The 19,183-nt window shown below is 43.8% G+C and overlaps 2 protein-coding genes across 2 annotated transcripts in view; one reads left to right on the plus strand and one right to left on the minus strand.

Moving 5' to 3' along the window:
* Window positions 1-587: 587 nt before the first annotated feature.
* Window positions 588-9,500, plus strand: ints14 (integrator complex subunit 14). The gene is made up of 12 exons (XM_056281626.1): window positions 588-902; window positions 1,184-1,437; window positions 1,578-1,685; window positions 1,850-2,005; window positions 2,659-2,777; window positions 3,292-3,434; window positions 3,548-3,640; window positions 4,244-4,388; window positions 4,532-4,665; window positions 8,552-8,670; window positions 9,098-9,163; window positions 9,256-9,500. The coding sequence occupies exons 2-12, from the start codon at window positions 1,216-1,218 to the stop codon at window positions 9,487-9,489; spliced, it is 1,539 nt and encodes a 512-aa protein (XP_056137601.1). The 5' UTR covers window positions 588-902; window positions 1,184-1,215; the 3' UTR covers window positions 9,490-9,500.
* Window positions 9,501-10,530: 1,030 nt separating this feature from the next.
* hacd3 (3-hydroxyacyl-CoA dehydratase 3) overlaps window positions 10,531-19,183 on the minus strand; it is a 10,942-nt gene continuing 2,289 nt past the window's right edge. Inside the window, exons 5-11 of the mRNA XM_056281627.1 lie at window positions 18,426-18,471; window positions 15,961-16,071; window positions 15,711-15,838; window positions 15,408-15,520; window positions 10,963-11,069; window positions 10,739-10,870; window positions 10,531-10,666 (exon numbers count right to left, since the gene is read on the minus strand). Coding sequence (XP_056137602.1) covers window positions 10,590-10,666; window positions 10,739-10,870; window positions 10,963-11,069; window positions 15,408-15,520; window positions 15,711-15,838; window positions 15,961-16,071; window positions 18,426-18,471 — 714 coding nt within the window. The 3' untranslated portion in view covers window positions 10,531-10,589. The remainder of the gene's footprint in view (window positions 10,667-10,738; window positions 10,871-10,962; window positions 11,070-15,407; window positions 15,521-15,710; window positions 15,839-15,960; window positions 16,072-18,425; window positions 18,472-19,183) is intronic.

Consider the following 19,183-nt stretch of genomic DNA (forward strand, 5'->3'; position numbering starts at 1 on the left):
CTAGCTATTATTGCTAGATAATACAGCTAACATATTATTACTGTAACCGGTTATTTTTTTGCCCGGTGCGGGATTCGATACGAGGTGTACCGCACCACAAGGCGACGTCACTAACCGCTCGGCTAAAGGGTCGGACCCGTTAGCTAGGGGCTAACGTGTCTTATTAGTAGTTTACAGTAGTTTACATTACTGTTACTTTTACCCACACAACGCGCTGATTTCTTCCTTCATGTTTCGGTGTTTTCCGGCTACTTCCTGGATAGTTCTGAAGCGCTTGACGGGCATAGCAACAGTAACTAAGGGGGGCGGGGCTTCGCGAAAGGTCGATTCAACGCTGATGACTTGAAAAAGAATCGTAACGGTATCCAGGGTAAGCTCCCTTATTAAACTGGAGGATCATCGGAACTTCCTTCTTCTTTTTATTTGTTTACGGAATTCTTCTATTGAAATTATAATTAAAAAAGGGACATTTAGAATTTATAACTACAACTTGAGCAAATTAATTTTCAATGAAACCGGGTCGCCAAGTAGGAACTTTGTACCTCGCAGTCCGCTGCGCCCACCCGGAAAGAAGTAGCGGTGCACCGCACACACACAGCCGTCACAGTACGTCGATGGGCATGTGGGATTTGTTTTGTACGCCGAACAGTCAGCGTTGACTTTCGCTTCAGTCTTAGTTGTGGTATAACCTGTGTTTGTTTAAGACACTAAACGTCTCTTACTTTGGGTCTCTTCTGTTTGGGGAACCCGGAGGCTTCGCGATGCCGTCTTACTCGGAGGCGTCACGATGCTATCCGAAGCTCCCGGCGCTAACTAGACACCAACTCAGCGTTTAGCCGCCGCACAGCTTGTCGTTCTCGGTTTAGACGTTTTCTCAGGTTAAGTCAAGTGAAGCTTGAAAGGTAATATAACGGTGCTGACCAGGGCTCATTTTTGTTTTTTACTTCATATTTTTAATAACATGGTCCAGGTAATTAACCCCGATGCTTGCCCTTCTCCCTTCTCCCCGTTCACATCGACACTAACGTAATCGTACGTCGGTACGACGTTGTTCACTGAATAGCAAGCTTACAAACGTGTCCTGGCGGCTATTAAACTTGCCCCCGTTAGTCGTACGTATGTTTGTTGTCAATCTTGGAACGATCGCTTTCCTCCACTAAGTGGCTTGTTTCGATTGAGTCAGGTCTGGTTTGCCAAAATAACGAGGCGTGAAGGATGCCGACGGTGGTCTTGATGGACGTGTCGCTGTCCATGACACGACCTGTGTCACTGGAGGGCAGCGAGGAGTTCCAGAGGAAAAACCTGGCCGTCCATGGTCTCACTATGCTGTTTGAACACATGGCCGCAAACTACCGCTTGGAGTTTACTGCACTGGTTGCCTTCTCCTCTCTCTGGGAGCTCTCGGTCCCTTTCACCAGAGATTATAACGCACTACAGGTACATGGCAAGAACGACAGAGGTGTTCCTGGTTTGCACTGGAGCATCCTTTCCTGACTCGAATGTATCTCACAGTTAAGCTCGAAATGAAGAGGTTCGTTTTTGTGCTGAAATTCGCCTGTTTTTTGCTGCTTTTGCAGGAGGCCCTGAGTAACCTGGAAGACTATGACAAAACATGTATTGAAGCAGCTCTTAATGGAGTCAGCAACATAGTGCAGCAGGAATGGGGCAGTGCTTGTCCATGTCAGGTATTCTGTCAAACCCTTCTATTTTATTAAATGCTGTCATACCTCATTTGTGATTACTGAATAAGAGTCAAGTTTGGCCTTAATGTTGTTTGAAATGATTATGAGTCCTCCCATTGTTGTTTATAGTGCATTATGTTTATGCACTTCCTCTTTTTGTCCTATAGGTGGTACTGGTGACAGATGGATCTCTTGGTATTGGAAAAGGTTCCCTGCGTCATTCCCTTCAGACACTGAAGCATCGCGGGGATGACAAAAAGTTCCCGCTCCCTTTTCCTTTTCCAGCCAAGATGTTCATTTTGTGTGTTGCCAATGCAGAAGAGGTACTAAATTGTCTGTTTTTTCTTCACCTAATCTCTTCCAAATTTTGTTTATGAAGAAAGGTAAAGCCAAACGCCAACGTGGTTAGTTACAGTGTTGAGGGAAAGTTCTGTTTTCTTTTTTGTTTTCCTCTAAAAATGTTAAAATGTCATTTCCTTTATTAAATTTTTGTTGTTGTTTTTTTCCAGAACTTAAAAGATTCTTTTGAAAGTGTGGAAGTGCTCTGATGGGAAAAGATCTGTTAGAACGTGAATTATAACAATAGAACTGAGATATTTAAGACATTTTGGTGGTAAAATGATGATTTGGTTGATCATTCCACAAGGCATGCTTTATTTTCAACAAGAATGATGGCACCACCCTGGGGACTATTAGTGCACTCATGATGACTGTACCTACCCGTGTGGATTACAATGTACTTTTGAACATGTTGAGTTTCCCAGAGAGATGTAACCTCTGAAATTGGCTTAATTTTCTTGTAATGAAAGATTGTATGTAATGTTCTGCTCAGTTTCTGGGCCAGGGGAGGCACTGTTCTCTCTGTGCAAAAGTTAAAGCGTCTGTGAATTTGTAAATTAAAATGGGTCTGTTTTAAATTTTCACCTGTTAGGTACATATCAATTTGTGCACATGTAATGCCCTCTTATAATTTCAGTTACAGTCGACAGACGCCATGAACAACCTGGAGGAACTTCTTCGTATCAATGGAGGAGATGGACAGATCTTCACTATGGAAGGACCGCTGTGCCTGAAAAGTGTGCAGGGCATGTTTGGGTATGACTGTGTTTAAAGTGGATACCTGCTGTTTCCTAGTCTGAACTTAAAATACAAATAAAAAAAAGTGAGTACTTCTTTGTTAGTTTTGTATCAGGATGCAACCATTTTAATCTTTACATGAAAAAAACACATGTAAACCCAGATAGTTGGTTTATGTGATTCAAAAATGTTTGTCATATAATTGCTTGTAAAATGAAAACTAAAATCTGAAATCATGCTCGGGGCCTTAAGTGAAGTCAATAATCGAAAATAGATATCAAATGTGTAAACCATCCTTGACATATATCAAAGTAACATTTTGGTTTGTTACATTCCTAACAGTCATAGTTTGCCTAAGAAGAACATTTGGTTTAAGTATTAACAGGCTAAACGTGGTGGTGGGGTGCCTCTGGCCTCAAATAAGAAATACCTTCATATTTCCCTCCAAGCTAATTTCTTTTGTGCTTCTCTCACTATTTCTCTTATTTATAAACAAGAGAAACACTGCTCTAGCTATTTCTTGTGTCCTCAGGAGGCTGATTGACCAGGCATACTCCCCCTTCCATGCTGTCCTCCACTGCGGGAACCTGTCATCGGATGTTCAGGTCTTTCCTCGGCCTGAGCCTGTAGTAGTGGATGAAGAGGTTGAGCCCATGCCAAGAACAGTCAGCACAGGTGCTCAGCATGGTGTTTGAATCTCAGCTTTACACCCTTAATAGATTAGCAAGCAATTTAGCAACTAGCAAAGATGCTCTCTACAAATGGTAATTCTATTTCTTTTGTTGCAGATTTGGAGATTATGGGCTTCATTGAGATAGGCGACATTGCCAGCCCCCCTGTTATATCCAGGCACTTAGTGCTGCCTATTGCTGTGAGCAAAGGTTTGGCTTTGTTCTTTTGATTTGACTTGTTTTGAATTCCCTGTATGTGTTTAAAGCTGCACTCCACAACTTTCTTTGCTGTTTTATGTATTTGAAGTGCGATGATAATGTTGCGATTCTGATGGACAATCAATAATACATTAGAACAATATTCCAGTATTATTGAATGTAGGAGGCAGAGAAATAAGACGGGTTTACTTGCACTACAAATAAAGTAGCAGCCATTGTAGCATTTATGTCATCAGCTCACCAGTAAATGTTTCGCACCCTTGTCAAAATGGCATCCCCAGACCAAAATTAATGAAGGCAGGCAGTCTTACATATTAAAAAATGTGTTGTTTATATCAAGTACGTGTTTATCACTGCACCTGTTGGTGGGACCCGAACAGAATATTTCAAAAGCATTGTACGGAAACTGGAAAGTGTCTCCAACTGTGACAAGGATGCATTTAGTATTATGTAACCTGACTCCATGTTCCAGATAGATAAAATTACTATTTATCATGGGAGGAAAGTTTTGGATTTCAGCTTTGATACACAAATCCACTGAAAAAGATGCCGCAATATGGTATTCAAAAAATGTGGCTCTGTGCTTTATTCCAGAGGTAGATGAAGTTGGCACAGGAACCACAGACGAACCTGAGGAGGAGGCCTCAGCCAGCCAGATGGCAGGAAAGAGTCCAAATTTCTGTGTTCTTTTACATGGCAGTCTGAAAGTAGAAGGCATGGTGGCACTGGTGCAGCTAGGGTGAGATTTACCACTTTTACCACATTTAAAGGATGCCCAATAAGACTTGAAAATGTTTATATCATAGACATTTGTAGTTGAGTAAAATAAGATGATACTTTTTTGATCTGAAGTAACAGCCTGAGTTATTTGTCTGTCCCTAGGTCAGATTGGTTTGGTATGCTGTACTCTCAGGCAGACAGCAAGAAGAAGTCTAATCTGATGATGTCTATATTTGATCCTGGTCCAGAGCCCTTACCTTGGCTGGGAAAGATCTCACAGCTAGGACCAATCTCAGGTAACCTGTCACCCCAACCTTATATGCCAAGTATTGGGTTGTTTGGTGTCAGAATATCAGCATAAACATTTGGGACAAATTACTAGCAAGCTGTCTGTATATTTTTAACAAGCGGTTACAAGTAACCTCTTGTTAAAAATATATTAGTATTGTTAAAGTATTAGTATTGTATATTAGTATTATTAAAAGTATAATAGTATTGGTACAAGGAAATAAGTGACAATTTCATCACCAGTTCTGTTCATATACAAGTCACATTTAAAAGCCTGAAGCACCTATCAGAATCCCTGTGCTGTTTGGCTGCATTAGTTTAGATGCTACTTTTACAGATATCCAATAGAAACTGGCCATTGTAGCTACAGATAACCATTTCCATCCAAGAGGAAATAGAACAGAAATGGAGAAAAAGGGAGTAAGAACGTTGAGATAATAGTTGATATGCATGTTGTGCAAAACTTAGTTTAACCAACCAACAAAAATACATAATTTGCTCAACTGTTACTTTTGAAACTGAACTCAACTTTTACTTTTCATTCAACACACACAAACTAATATGAACGTAAATTTATAGTGGCGGGGAAAGACCTCAGCACATTTGCACTATCAGATAATGTTCTTTAACCATTAACACATGCTTCTGGGTCTAGACTGTTGTTTTGGCCTTGTAGCAGACTATGGCTACAATATTACCAATGTGTTGTTATTAATTTTGGGGCACCAACTATTACATCCATAGGACATTTGGATGAACCAAATTAATCAGTTTCAGGTCTGAATTTGTAAATTCTCGATTACAGGGGTTTCTGTCTGCTTTTTAGAGAAACACATACAACAACTTTCAATAATAAAGACATTTATTAATGGCTAAATGTCTAACAACAATAGAGTAAATGGATAGATGGGAAATCAGAATCAAGTAGATGAATGAAAGGATCCCTTTCAACTGGCAAACTAGAGTTTATCACTTGGTTTGGCGATGGTGTAAAAGCGTATGTGATTTTCAGATTTACTAAAGAAGGCGAGACGCTATGAACTGATCAAATCTATCTCGACCCTGGAAATTAACCCACAATTGAGTCGAGGTTGCCTGGCAACGATGTCGAGCGTCGGCCGGTTTTTCGTTGATGTCCCACTACGGGTTGTATGTAACATACCCTGGGCCACTGCCTGGGTCCCTCAGCAACAATCAGATGCTGGTAGGCGAGTGTGGTAGTGTCCTTGGCAACAGTCCCAAGTTGGTAGGTGATGGGATCTTTGCCCCGTTGGTCCGTTTGAGCAATATTCAAATAGTAATCTATTACGCTGAGCTGATCCGACTCTGTAAAAATAATCTGAAAGTAATTTTGTTGGGCGGACGGTAAAACTTCCACAAATTATCACACGCAAAACTTTCCTTGTGATCAAAAATTTTAAAAAAATGATCAAACTTGGCTTACTCAGGTGAGAGGAGATATGGAAGTGAGGATTGTTTCAAAAAGGTGCAAATAATAAACCTGAGTTGAGCATAACTTTGTGAAGTAAAGAAAAAAAATCACAAAATACTAAGTATAAAAAGTGGAAAAATAAGAGAAAACATGGAGGGGAAAAAAAAAAAGACTCGGAAAAACTTGAGAAAAAAGAAGACTTGAAAGAGCTTAAAAAAAAAACCGGAACAAAGAAATGGACTTGGGTATTTATCCACCCTTGCTCTGGGCGTTCCACGGGTGTGGTAGGTGGTTTTTGTGCCTGCATCACGATCCGCCTCCTTATTGGTATTCATTGTGTGATTTTAGTGGAGCTGATTATTTAATTCAGACTATACTCTCAAACTCGCACAGCATAGTCAGTCGATAGTGATTTTAGACATGGGTAGTATATTATTGTCTAGCACACCAGAGAACATATGATTAAACAGCAGTCGCTCTATTGCATAAAATACTTATCCAAAATCATATCGACAATTACAGTTTACAATTTCATTTAGCAGACGCTTTTATCCAAAGCGACGTACGTCTGAGAGTTAATATAACACAAGCAAGGATCTAGTCAGGAGGCGACAACGCAAGTAAGTGTAAAAAAAAACTAGGTTCAAGTTCGATAGGACATATAGGTGTCAACAGGCAGTGCACAAAGGCAATGAATGCGTAGGATGCATAGAATTTTTTTTTATTCTATACCATCAGGTGCGGAGGTGTTTGTGAAAGAGCTGGGTCTTTAGCTTCTTCCTAAAGATGGAGAGGGACTCAGCGGATCGAATGCAGTTTGGTGACTCGTTCCACCACCGGGGAACTACAGAAGGGAAGAGTCCGGCTAGTGACGGAGGGCCCCGTTGTGGCGGAAGTGCCAGGCGCCTTTCATTGGCAGAGCGTAGTGAGCGTGACTGAGTGTAGACCTGAATGAGGGAGTTCAGGTAGGCGGGAGCTGTTTCGGTTGCTGTTTTGTAAGCGAGCATTAAGGTTTTGAATTTGATGCGGGCAGCAACTGGGAGCCGGTGGAGGGAGATGAACAGCGGAGTGACATGTGCTGTTTTGGGTTGGTTGAAGAGCCAAACGCACCACTGTGTTCTGGGTCATTTGCAGAGGTTTGGAAGTGCATGCAGGGAGACCTGCCAGTAAGGAGTTGCAGTAGTCAATGCGTGATACAACAAGAGCCTGTCCCAGGAGCTGTGCTGCATGCTCAGACAGGTAGGGTCTAATTGTCCTGATGTTGTAAGGCCAAATCGACACGACCGAGCAATCGAGGCCACGTGAGCCTTAAAGGTTAGTTGGTCATCAGTCATGACACCCAGGTTTCGGGCAGATTTTGTGGGCATGAGTTGGGTTGATCCGAACTGGATACTGATTTGTTGTTGTAAGGATGGACTTGCTGGGATGACAAGGAGCTCAGTCTTAGGTTAAGCTGAAGGGGGCGTTCTTTCATCACACTACCTAAACCGTCTAGCAAGACAAGTTTCTATAAGATGAACAGAAGTTAAGTAACGGCTCATTGATTACCATATGATAAAAATACACGAGAATATTAACTGAATAACATCAATAAAATGACATAAAATCAAAGAACACCGTTTGACTGGAGTGACATAACCATCTATGGCCACTAGATGGCAGTATGGTTCTATAGTAGAAATGCGGTTAAAATCTTGAACGCTATCTCAGCCAGTTTAAGTATTGTAATTATGGGGCCTAGGTCATTGTTCATGAATTTTTTTGCTGAGTAATACTAGTTGGGTTACTGAAGGTTTAAACAATTAATCCATATCAATTCAGACGTGCAGAAACAAAGAGTTACCCTTTAAAGCTCTCTAAGGAATGTTTTAATTTATGACCTCAGAGATAAGATAAACGCCATCTAAGACATATTTCAGAGAGGGTGTTGGTTTTTTTTTCTTTTGAGGGTGTTCGTGTGTGTGTGTGTGTGTGTGTGTGTGTCTCAAGAGTTGGGAAAAGGCAGGGAGAGAGCAAGGGAGAGGAGAGGACAATGAAACTTGAATTGATTATTTCAAGTCATTGTCCCAACTAAGAGAAAATGTGTTAATCTCAAATACACAACTCCCATCTTCACCAGTGATGAGATAAGAAAGTTCATTCCTTTTCCGAGGAGGGGAGTTCTTGTCTTGTGTGGACATAGGATTAGTGATGAAGATAACCTAGAAAGGTCGTTAAAAGTGTTCTCGTGTCCTGCTATAAATTGGATCATCATGTCAAAAACATGATTCCTTTGGAAGGTCCTCTGGTCTGGTTGCCGTCAATTTGGCATCTTTGTGGGTTGGGTTGAAGGCCATTCAGTTATTATATGAAAACTTTGCTTATCTCTGGTGAAATTCCAAATGGGGGAAGGGGAGGGGGCAGGAAGACGGTGAGACAAACAGGGTCCTCGCCACAGCCTAATGATATACTACTTATTTCAGAGGCAGCTGAAAATCCTTATGGAGAGGATGACAGTAAGAGTCCGTTCCCTGTGCAGCCCCAGATCAAACGCAGCTATGCCCAGAATGTCACCGTGTGGATCAAGGCCAGTGGGCTACAGGTATTGTACACTTGGGCTAGAAAATCATGATGGAGATGTTACCGACTGGCTGTTTTTTAAGTCATAGGAGAGTCCCCCCCCCAAAAAAACTTTATTTGAGCTGCACAAATCACTGGAAACAATTTCAAGGTGTTTTTACATTGACTTTTTAAATGGTAAAATACAGTGCTGTTGTCTTGGCTTTGCCGACACCAAGTAGTTTGTGCAAGCCCATCCATTTCACCAGGTGGGTTGATGCTCAAGCAGGTGAAGCTTAAAGCACTGATGGGAAGCAAGGACGGGCGTATAAAGTTGTTAAAGCTTGTCCTCATTAAGCCCATTTATAAATAACCCAGGAAGTAAACTGCAGTTTATTTTGAAGATCATTTTTTAAAAGTACGATGCCTGGTTTTCTGTAACCTGTAAACATTCATCATCACTCCAACAGACTGATGTACAGAAGATCCTAAGGAATGCAAGGAAACTGCCAGAGAAGACGCAAACCTTTTATAAGGTAGTCAATTTGAAACTTTGCAAACCCAATCTAAAAACAGATAGACTTGTCTTTTTAATTTTAACAAGCTGCTTTATGCTTGAACATGTCAGGAGCTGAACCGTCTGCGGAAGGCCGCCTTGGCTTTCGGTTTCTGGGAGCTCCTGAAAGGGGTGGCCGAGCTGCTGGAGAGAGAGTGCACGCTGCTGCCAGACTCAGCCCACCCGGATGCCGCCTTTCAGCTCTCCCATGCCGCCCAGCAGCTCAAACTGGCTAGCACCGGTGACTGCCAGTACTCTGCTTTTGGTCACAACATTGTTCCCATGCACACAGACTTCTCAAGTTGAGCCTCAGCCGAGGCAGGAAGTAGGGACGTAAAAAAAAAGCATTCTGTGTAGACTGTGTTATTCGTGGCGGAAGTGTAGCAATTCTGTTGCAGGCACAGCAAATTTGTGTATGCAGACAGTTACCGGAAGTTGAAAAAGAAACTTGTTCTTCCTGACTAATTAACCGGACTATTCAGTGGTGCTGTCAAAGTGTAACAAAAACCTGTTGGAGGGTCCATGTTTTGTTATATTTTGGTGTGTACATATTTTTTTATACTGTTACGAAAAAGAATCTTTTTCAAAAATGACTGTCGCACTACTGCCACAATTACAGATGTGTCAGGGGCTGACTGAATGTGGGTAACTGTCAAAAACTGAGCACATGAACAATGCAAATTCTTTTCCGAAGTTTCTTGTAAATTTTCCTTTTCATTACCGTTCATCCCAGAAAAAGCCATAGCCCAAAGCAATCAACAGGTTGTAACTGAACCATAAAGGCAGATAACTGAGTTGCTCATGAGACTCAATATTTTAGGTTGTTTCCTTTATTTTGGCAGTTGCCTGTATTAGTTTCCCTGAGATTTAAGAGACAATAATGAGTAGTCAGGACAAATAATATACATAAATGTTGTACGCTTAATAGTCTTTGCAGAGTAACTCCAGAAGTTGTCACGTATCCAGGATCACCAATTCAGCAAACGATGCAAACTGCATTGTTGCATCACCTCCAACAAAGTTAAATGAGACGTTCAGACACACATCAGAAAATGTAATCTCACATTCTACACCCCACCACAACCATTTCATGATCTGCATTTGTATGGCTGGAATGACCAGAGGTTCAAGACTGCAGATCGGTGATTGAAACGCCTTTATATGAATTTAATGATTAAAAAAAAAAAAGAAGAAAAAAGTCTTGCATTGTTCATGTAGAAATGTTTGTGGGGACTGAAACGTGAATTCCTTTTGGGTTGGAGATGGCAAGACTGCGAGAAAGCCCGCGAGTTGAAAAACAACAAGATCTAATACTTGTGAGAATGCGGTGGCTGGGTGAGCGATTCACTCCCAATAGCAGGCAGGCAGTAAAGGTGTTGTGGTGCGGTTGTGTTCGTTGCCAAATCTCAATATGCTTTCCTCTTCTTGGTACGAAAACGCCTTTGTCGTTGCTTGTAGAGGTGGCGGAGGTTGACACACAGCCCTGCAAAGACTTGTCATTAGAGTGCTTGTTGAGAAAATAATGTGCTTCGAGAGTGCGTAGGTAGGAACTTACCCAGGAACATGAGGACAAGATAGATGTACAGGACATGGGAGAAGCTGACCGATGTGCCGATGGCTTTAGGCAGAGGAATGCTGAAGAGTTTCGTCTCATCGAAGATGGGGATGGACTGGAGGACGGCAACAGCTGTTTGGGATTAGGAGACAAGGGATGGAAGGTTTTAAACATTATGACCTAGAAAGTTATCTCGAGTAAGAAGAGTTAAGTGTTACGCTCACCTTCAGCCACACCACCTAAGGGGTACAGTGGTATCCATAAAGTGTACCTCAACCAAGTGAGGGCTTTCCACTCTGTTTCAAAACAGCACAGCATGTAAAACGGATACCTAAGGGGAAAAAGCAGAATCTCCAAATGGGAAGAGAATGCCATTTTGACACATGCACAGTATTGGTGGTTCGTCTGTTATGAGCGGGTGGCAACAGACTAATTCAAGGGGGATGACAACGCATGGTTGCTATTTAACAGAGTGCTTGGCTTGTGCTCTTGTACCAGTCCACAATATGTCCTCTACGTGGTAATCTGTGCTTTGTCTCATAGAGAACGCACCACCGGCGTCCGGGTATCGGTCTATTCCGTTGCCTACCAACACGGGGATCGCCGGTTCGAATCCCCGTGTTACCCCCGGCTTGGTCGGGCGTCCCTACAGACAAAATTGACTATGTCTGCGGGTGGGAAGCCAGATGTGGGTGTGCCCTGTTCACTGCGCTAGCGCCTCCTCTGGCCGGTTGGGGCGCCTTTTCGAGGGGGAACTGGGGGGAATTGCGTGATCCTCCCACGCGCTACGCCCCCCCCTGGCGAAACTCCTCACTGTCAGGTGAAAAGAAGAGGCTGGCGACTCCACATGTGGTAGTCTGCAGCCCTCCCCGGACTGGCAGAGGGGGTGGAGCAGCGACCGGGACGGCTCGGAAAATGGGGTAATTGGCCAAGTAAAATTGGGGAGATAAAGGGGGGGGGGTGCATCACCTTTGAAAAAGTTCATAAACAGAGGTGCCCGTAACTGGTGCGCATGCGTGGTCAAAACAAATGATGCGCAGCAGATGATACGAAAAGAGGCGCTTTTGCGTACCAACATTTTTGGGACACAAACAACAGGATTTCCTCCATATATCACTGGTAAGCAGTGGTGGATCTAGAGATTTTTTCCTGGGGTGGCAAAGGGGTGGCAAGACTGTGTCCCAGAGGTGGCAGCTGCCACCCATTGCCACCCCGTAGATCCGCGCCTGTGAGGGGGAGGGGGATTCTAAATCGGGCGACTTCTGTTTGAGATGACTTTGGTGCGGGTCTCATTGACCTTCACCATGCATGTGCATAAAATATACTTTAAAAACATCTTATCTTTTTTATAAATGGGGTGGCAAGACTGTGTCCCAGAGGTGGCAGCTGCCACCCCTTGCCACCCTGTAGATCCGCCCCTGCTGGTAAGAAAGTCATTATGACAAATGTGTCAACTTTAATAATCAGATGTTCATCGTGCAACTTTTAGCCTTCGTTCTTGATTAAGTGGATGCGGGTTTTTTTTCCCAAGTTAGCAAGGTTAACAGTTAAACCTTGAGCTCCAGCAAACAGTTAGCTTACCTTACAACTAGCTTAACGTTACGTTTTCTCGTCCATTCATCAAAATGTCGAAGAAGCAAGCTACATTAAGCGGTTACTCTGGTGTTGCACCACCTCCAAAGAAATGCCAGACTGAACCTGCACATAAAAAAAACGCGTCTTCGCGGAAAAGTGGCTGCAGGAAGTAGCCCGGCTCCAAAAAGATGACGACCGCACAGCGATGTGGTGCAAACTATGCCGTGAAAATCCCAATCTTGCGGATAAAAGCGGCGCCTTTTATACAGGGACAAAACCATTTCAGTCACCCGGCTTCTGAAAAGCACAAGAAGAGTACAGAGCACATGAACATCCCTCCCTCAAATATGAGGCCAGCTTGTCTGTTGACAGACGCCAGTGGAAGAGAATGGAGGCCTTTAAAGCAAGCAGGAAAACGTTTGGCAGCCTCCTCTGTGTATGACTTGGTCAACACAGTGGAGATAAGTGATCCAGAAAGTTACTCCAGCATTCATAAAGTCCTTCTGTTGTCCCTTACACTGCCCTTGAGCAGTGCTGCATGTGAGAGGGGATTTTCACGTCTCAATATAATAAAAAGCTGGTCCAGATCCCGCCTGTCAAGACCCTCGCCTCTCACCCCTGATGGAACATCCTCTTGTCTAAGATGACAACAGAGACTTTTTGACCCAAAGCGACTTATGGATGCAAATAAGCTAATCGCAGACTCAACCAGGGAGAAAGAAGTGGCCCTACACCTTCATCTGCCATGTTTGAGAGAGAGGAAGACAGTGAGGGGAGCAGTCAGGAGGGTAGCAGCATCTCCAGGGGCTTCCTTGAGAACCAGACCAAAAAAGTGAACAATGAGGGTTTACCAGGCTTGGGGAGTAACGGAATACAGTAACAGGCATTATGTCATCAGGATAATATATACTATATATATCCATCCATTATCTTAACTGCATATCCTGCTCTCAGGGTCGTGGGGATGCTGGAGCCTATTCCAGCAGTCATTGGGCGGCAGGCAAGGAGACACCCTGAACAGGCCGCCAGGCCATCACAGGGCCGACACACACCCATTCATTCCTACGGACAATTTAGTACGGCCAATTCACCTGACTTACATGTCTTTGGACTGTGGGAGGAAACCGGAGCCCCCGGAGGGAACCCACGCAGGCACGGGGAGAACATGCAAACTCCACACAGGACGACCCGGGACGACCCACCAAGGTTGGACTACCCCAGGGCTCGAACCCAGGACCTTCTTGCTGTGAGGCGACCATGCTAACCACTGTGCTACTGTGCCACCCATATATTTACAATTTCCTTTAGCGTATGCTTTTATCCAAAACGACGTACATCTGAGAAGTAGTTGGCTTGTATAGCATCAGGAGTCTAAACCACGGACGACTGCACAGAGATGTGGTGCAAAATATGCTGTGAAAATACCAATCTTGCGGATAAAAGCAGCGCCTTTTATATAGGGACAAAACCATTTCAGTCACCCAGCTTCTGAAAAGCACGAGAGGAGTAAAGAACAACCTCCAGAAATATGAGGCCAGTTTGTCTGTTGACAGAGACTCCACCGTAAGAGAATGGATGCCTTTAAAGCAAGCAGGAGAACGGAGACTCATCTGGAGACTCATCCCAACTGGGGTTTGAACCCCTGATCTCCGGCGGGAAAGCCGACGTTCTTACCTACTGAGTTATCCTGCTGTAAAATAAATATTTTATAAAATTTTTTCACTGTGCTGCGCAACCACCACCGTGAGGGATGTACTGCAAACAGTGGTCACTCACTCACTCATGGGCGACCTGAGAGGGGCGCAAGACGCGAGCGGCACATAAGTGTTTCGTCATCCGATCCATGTGGACTCTGCTGTGTCTGCGTTTGGACGTCTCCAGCCGTCTCAGCTGTCTGTCAGCAGCACAGCGGCGGGCTGACCTGCCTTCACTAGGACGACTGACAGCAGAAAATGGACTGAACCAAAACAGTTTTCAAGTCGGCTCCATGGGACGGTATCGACAGTGTTTGTATGTACTGATTGATATTATTTCTACGCCCACTGTAGCGAGCGAGGGCAATCTGCCTGTCATGCAACAGGCCAAAAAAAAAAAAGTCAGACAGACCGGAGGCCTTGACCAATCAACGTAGATACGGTTAGGAAGTTCGAAACGCATGCAGCGGGTTATTTGTGTGCAAATTACACGTCACTAAACGTGACAAAAATAGGCTCGAAGCGTAAAAAAAACGCGTGGAACCAGTGTGGATTGGGACATTTAATAAAATGGAAGCTCTGATCAGTGAGACGCGAGTGACAAACGTCAAAGACGCTTCTAAAAACGCTTTCTAAACGCGCACTCAGTCTTTAATACACTAACTACATCCATCCATCAATTTTCCCAACCGCTTATCCTGCTCTCAGGGTCGTGGGGATGCTGCAGCCTATCCCAGCAGTCACTGGGTGGCAGGCGGGGAGACACCCTGGACTGGCCGCCAGACTATTTCAAAATTCCTCGGAATAATAATAATCCAACTTAAATGAAAGGAGCCCGTATGTCTGTCTGTCCTTTGATTTTTCTCGACAAACGTGGCCTAAAAGAGGGTGGGTGTGGGTGCCTTTAATCTATGTCCATCCATCCACTCATTATCCAAACCGGTTATCCTGCTCTCAGGGCCATGGGAATGCTGGAGCCTATCCCAGCAGTCACTGGGCGGCAGGCAGGGAGACACCCTGGACAGACCGCCGGACCATCACAGGGCAGTCATATTTAATGACGCTAACCGCAGGCAAAGTGTGAGTAAACTAAAGAAGCATTGTCTGTGTGCCTTGTTGCTATGTTTTGATGTCCTTTCTAAGGTTACTTTGTTTTGCTTTTTTGTCTTATAAAATACACTAAAGTAAAAGTCATGTTATTGCTATCCTTCGTATTTTCATATTTGGCATTGAGGTAATCCAAAAGTAATCAGATTACATCACTTGAATATTGTGATACTTAGAGTAAGTTACTGAGTACATTTTTCAACAGGTCATGTGTAATTGTAACGGAATACATTTATAAAGTAACCCTCCCAACCCTGATATTTCCCACGTACAACATTACCGTGTGTACTCACCTAAAAATCTCAATGGCACTCCAAAGATAGAAAACAAAGAAGACCACCGGCTTGTTATGCATTTCCTCTAAACTCCCAAAGATTATGAAGAGGATGAAGTTTCTTCCAAGCACCTGGAAAAACAGACCACACGCCACAATAGCACCTAGATAATAATAGCTAGTAATAATAATAATGATTGTTAATCATAATAAGGACAATAGCTAGACGACAAGGCCAGTAGGTTTGAATTACAGGAGCAGTAAAAAAAAAAGAGTACAGCACAAAAAATAATGTTAAATGTGGCAAATGAACATCTAGTACCTGTACAAGAGTTGGAAAAACACCTGTCTTTACTACGCCAAAAGCAGCGTTTAAAACCTCAATGGCTGCCAATATCTGGCAGAAGAACATTACGTCCGATATGGTGTGAAATGTGTCGTAGAGAGAATCTGAAATGAGAAGTTTTTATATATTTTTTTTTTTTTGCCGTGTGATGAGCCTCGAAAAGGATTTTGTCAAGACTTAAAGCAGTCAGACAGCAGCAAACGACAGCCGTGCGTTGCGTTGTCACCTTGGCCGAAGATGAAGAGCCGCACGGTCATGTTGAAGAAGATCCAAGAGTAGCCAAGGAACTGCACCAGGTTGTAGATGAACAAAAACCCTGGCTTGAAACTGAGAGCGCCTGCGGGGAAACCATGCAAGAGAGAAAAAGAATGTAGATGTAGCTAATGTGCCAAAACAATGCAAAACACAAGCAAAATGTCCAGTTATTTATTTATTTATTTTGGTTTTAATTTAGTGTTAAGACAAAGACATTCATCAGGTTTCTTATAGACTGCTCGGTGTACTCTGGTGCAAAGAAAAAAGTAAAGCAAAAACACTTAAAACTTGACGTTATTAGACAGATTCAAACTAGATCAGCCTGAAAGACAAGTTCACGTGCAACAGAGAGCTTTGCATGCGGTTTAACTTCCGTGAGGCGAGCTCTTCAGTAATGTTTACTCTGTCTTGCTGACAGTGTTATTGCTGACAGTATTATTTGAATGAGGTGACACAGAGTATCCCTTGTCTTCCCCCCCCCCCCCCACTGGTGTGTGTATTCTCCATCAAAAGACAAAGAGGGGGGGGGGGTGAAATACTGCGTTTCTTGTGACCATTCAGTATCCTGTTGCCAACTGTCACCTAGTGAGCGGCACTCTGGTGAGCCCTCGCCCCGTCCCCCTGTTTGCATGCCCTTTTAGCCTTCTGCAGCAGGGTAACCTGGATTATCTATGCAGCCGATATGGCCCAGCACCTAGCTTTGAAGCCCCATCCGAATTATAATCGCCCCCACATTCCTCCGTGTGCAGAGAAACGACTCTCTGTCCTTCATTCTTTACGCCCGCCTACCCTGATAAGACCCAAGCGCCCTTTCTGTGTTTGTTGACTTTCTGTGCATGTTGACTCTCTGTGCATGTTGACTCTGGACACGTGCAACTTGTCTCCTAATGAACGGCCATTAGGTGTTCTCGTGTCCCGCTTTAAACTGGATCATCATGAAGGGCACCTAAGCAAGACTGATGGTTCACTTTATTCCAAATGCGTATAATAAATCTGACTAAGCCGCTTTCAAACAATTCATGAAAACAGCTTGAAACATGACTCCACTTTTCAGACTGGTGGAATGGTCCTTTATTTGTCTGATTCAGATTCAGACAACTTTATTTATCCCAGAAGGGCAATTCATCATCATTATCCATCCATCCATTATCTGAACCGCTTATCCTGCTCTCAGGGTCGCGGGGATGCTGGAGCCTATCCCAGCAGTCATTGGGCGGCAGGTGGGGAGACACCCTGGACAGGCCGCCAGGCCATCACAGCCCCCCCCCCCCCCACACACACACACATTCATACCTAGGGACAATTTACTACGGCCGATTCACGGGTCTTTGGACTGTGGGAGGAAACCGGAGCCCCCGGAGGAAACCCACGCAGACACGGGGAGAACATGCAAACTCCCCACCCGAGGATGACCCAGGATGACCCACCAAGGTTGGACTACCCCGGGGCTCAAACCCAGGACCTTTTTGCTGTGAGATGACCGCGCTAACCACTGCGCCAACGTGCCGCCCGCAATCATCATTATGTCAGAGACAACAGACAGACCAGTACATGGGCAAGAGATGCACACCGTCACCCTCATGGGCCCTGCATGCAGACTCACGCGAGGACCAGGCGAAGGGCAAAACTTCATATAAGTTAAAAGAAGTTAAAAGAATAGAATGATAAATAAATAAATGAAGCATTCTAAGATGCACTGCACGTTACATTCCCCCACTGCAGCCAGTGAACGTACAGGCCCACAAGCCATGCGAAAAACAAACAAGGTTTAAACCAACTATTGTCGTTTAAAACAACAGAAAGCATTTATTTAAAATGACTAATGTCAGCATTTAACAGCCTGATAGCAGAAGGAATGAAGGACCTAGAACAGCGATTCGTTTTCCTAGGGGGCACTTTATAGCGCCGGCCTGATGGCATTACAGTGAATTCACTGGACAGGATGTGGTCAGATTGGCTAATAGTTCCTTTTGTCTGTCTCGTAATGCGGTAGGTGGACTCATTTGCCAGTGTGGGCATTTTTTTTTTTTTTTTTAGATGATGATGAAAAATAACCTTTGAAAGGCGATAATCCTGACGATTTACATATAAACAAATGTCGTTTTTATAGCAGGTGTTTCTATGATATATAAAACAAACAATATCCAAAACGTGAATGCTCAGACGTGCTTCCTGGGGGAAAATTACTCGGCACATGATATTTAATTAAAAAAATTTTTTTTAAAAAGAATCTGCAAAAAGAAACGACTCAAATACTGATTCAAGCATTTTTTTTTTTTTGGGAGTTGGACCTGTGCTAACGTAACAGCACTGGCAACCCTGTCTCATGTGGCCCTCTCACCAGTGTCACCACAGGAGTTGTGTAAACAGTCAACAATCTTGTAGCTTTATGTCTCATGAGGAAGTTAAAACCATTTACACATCATTTGTACTCACGATCCTCATGATCCCTTGCGGCCGTGATCCTGCTTTTTCTCTCCTCCTTTCAGGCAGAAAAAAAAGGATAATGCATATATATCGAAAGTTTTCAGTTTCACTGATATCTCTTTACACTATTCTCTTTCAGATGTTTCACCACCAATCTGTTTTTGAACCATCTTCGTTTCATACATGCATGTATATTTAATCTAAGTTTCCTTTATTAATCCCCTTGGAGAAATTCAGTTACTGCAAATTAACCCGTCCTAGCTGTGATCTGTAGCTAGGAGCAGTTGGCTACCGCCTTGATGCTGCGCCCCGGGACCAACTCCCGTTCTTTTCCCGTCGCCTTGGTCAGGGGCACAGACAGGAGTATAAACCTTAACATGCATGTTTCTGTGTGACGGTGGGGGAAACCGGAGCACCCGGAGAAAACCCACCGCAGACACGGGGACATGCAATGTCATGCAATGCAAAGAACATGCAAACGCCACACAGAGAATGAACTGGGATGGGATGACCCCCCCCCCCAAGGTTGGACAACCCCAGGGCTCGATTCAGACCCATGACCTTCTTGCTGTGAGGCGACAGCGCTAACCACTGGGCCACCATGCCGCCCAAATATGAGTTTAATAATAACAGTCGGTCTTCAACCTTCGCCTCATCAAGTCTGTATTGACTAAAGGTGTTTGGTCTGTATGTCACATTAGGTCATTAGCAATGGCTAGAATAAAACGTAAAACTGCTTCTTGAAAAACATCACACGGAGCACAGCG

Source organism: Lampris incognitus, chromosome 6, assembly GCF_029633865.1.
Source record: "Lampris incognitus isolate fLamInc1 chromosome 6, fLamInc1.hap2, whole genome shotgun sequence".
Lineage (NCBI taxonomy): Eukaryota > Metazoa > Chordata > Actinopteri > Lampriformes > Lampridae > Lampris > Lampris incognitus.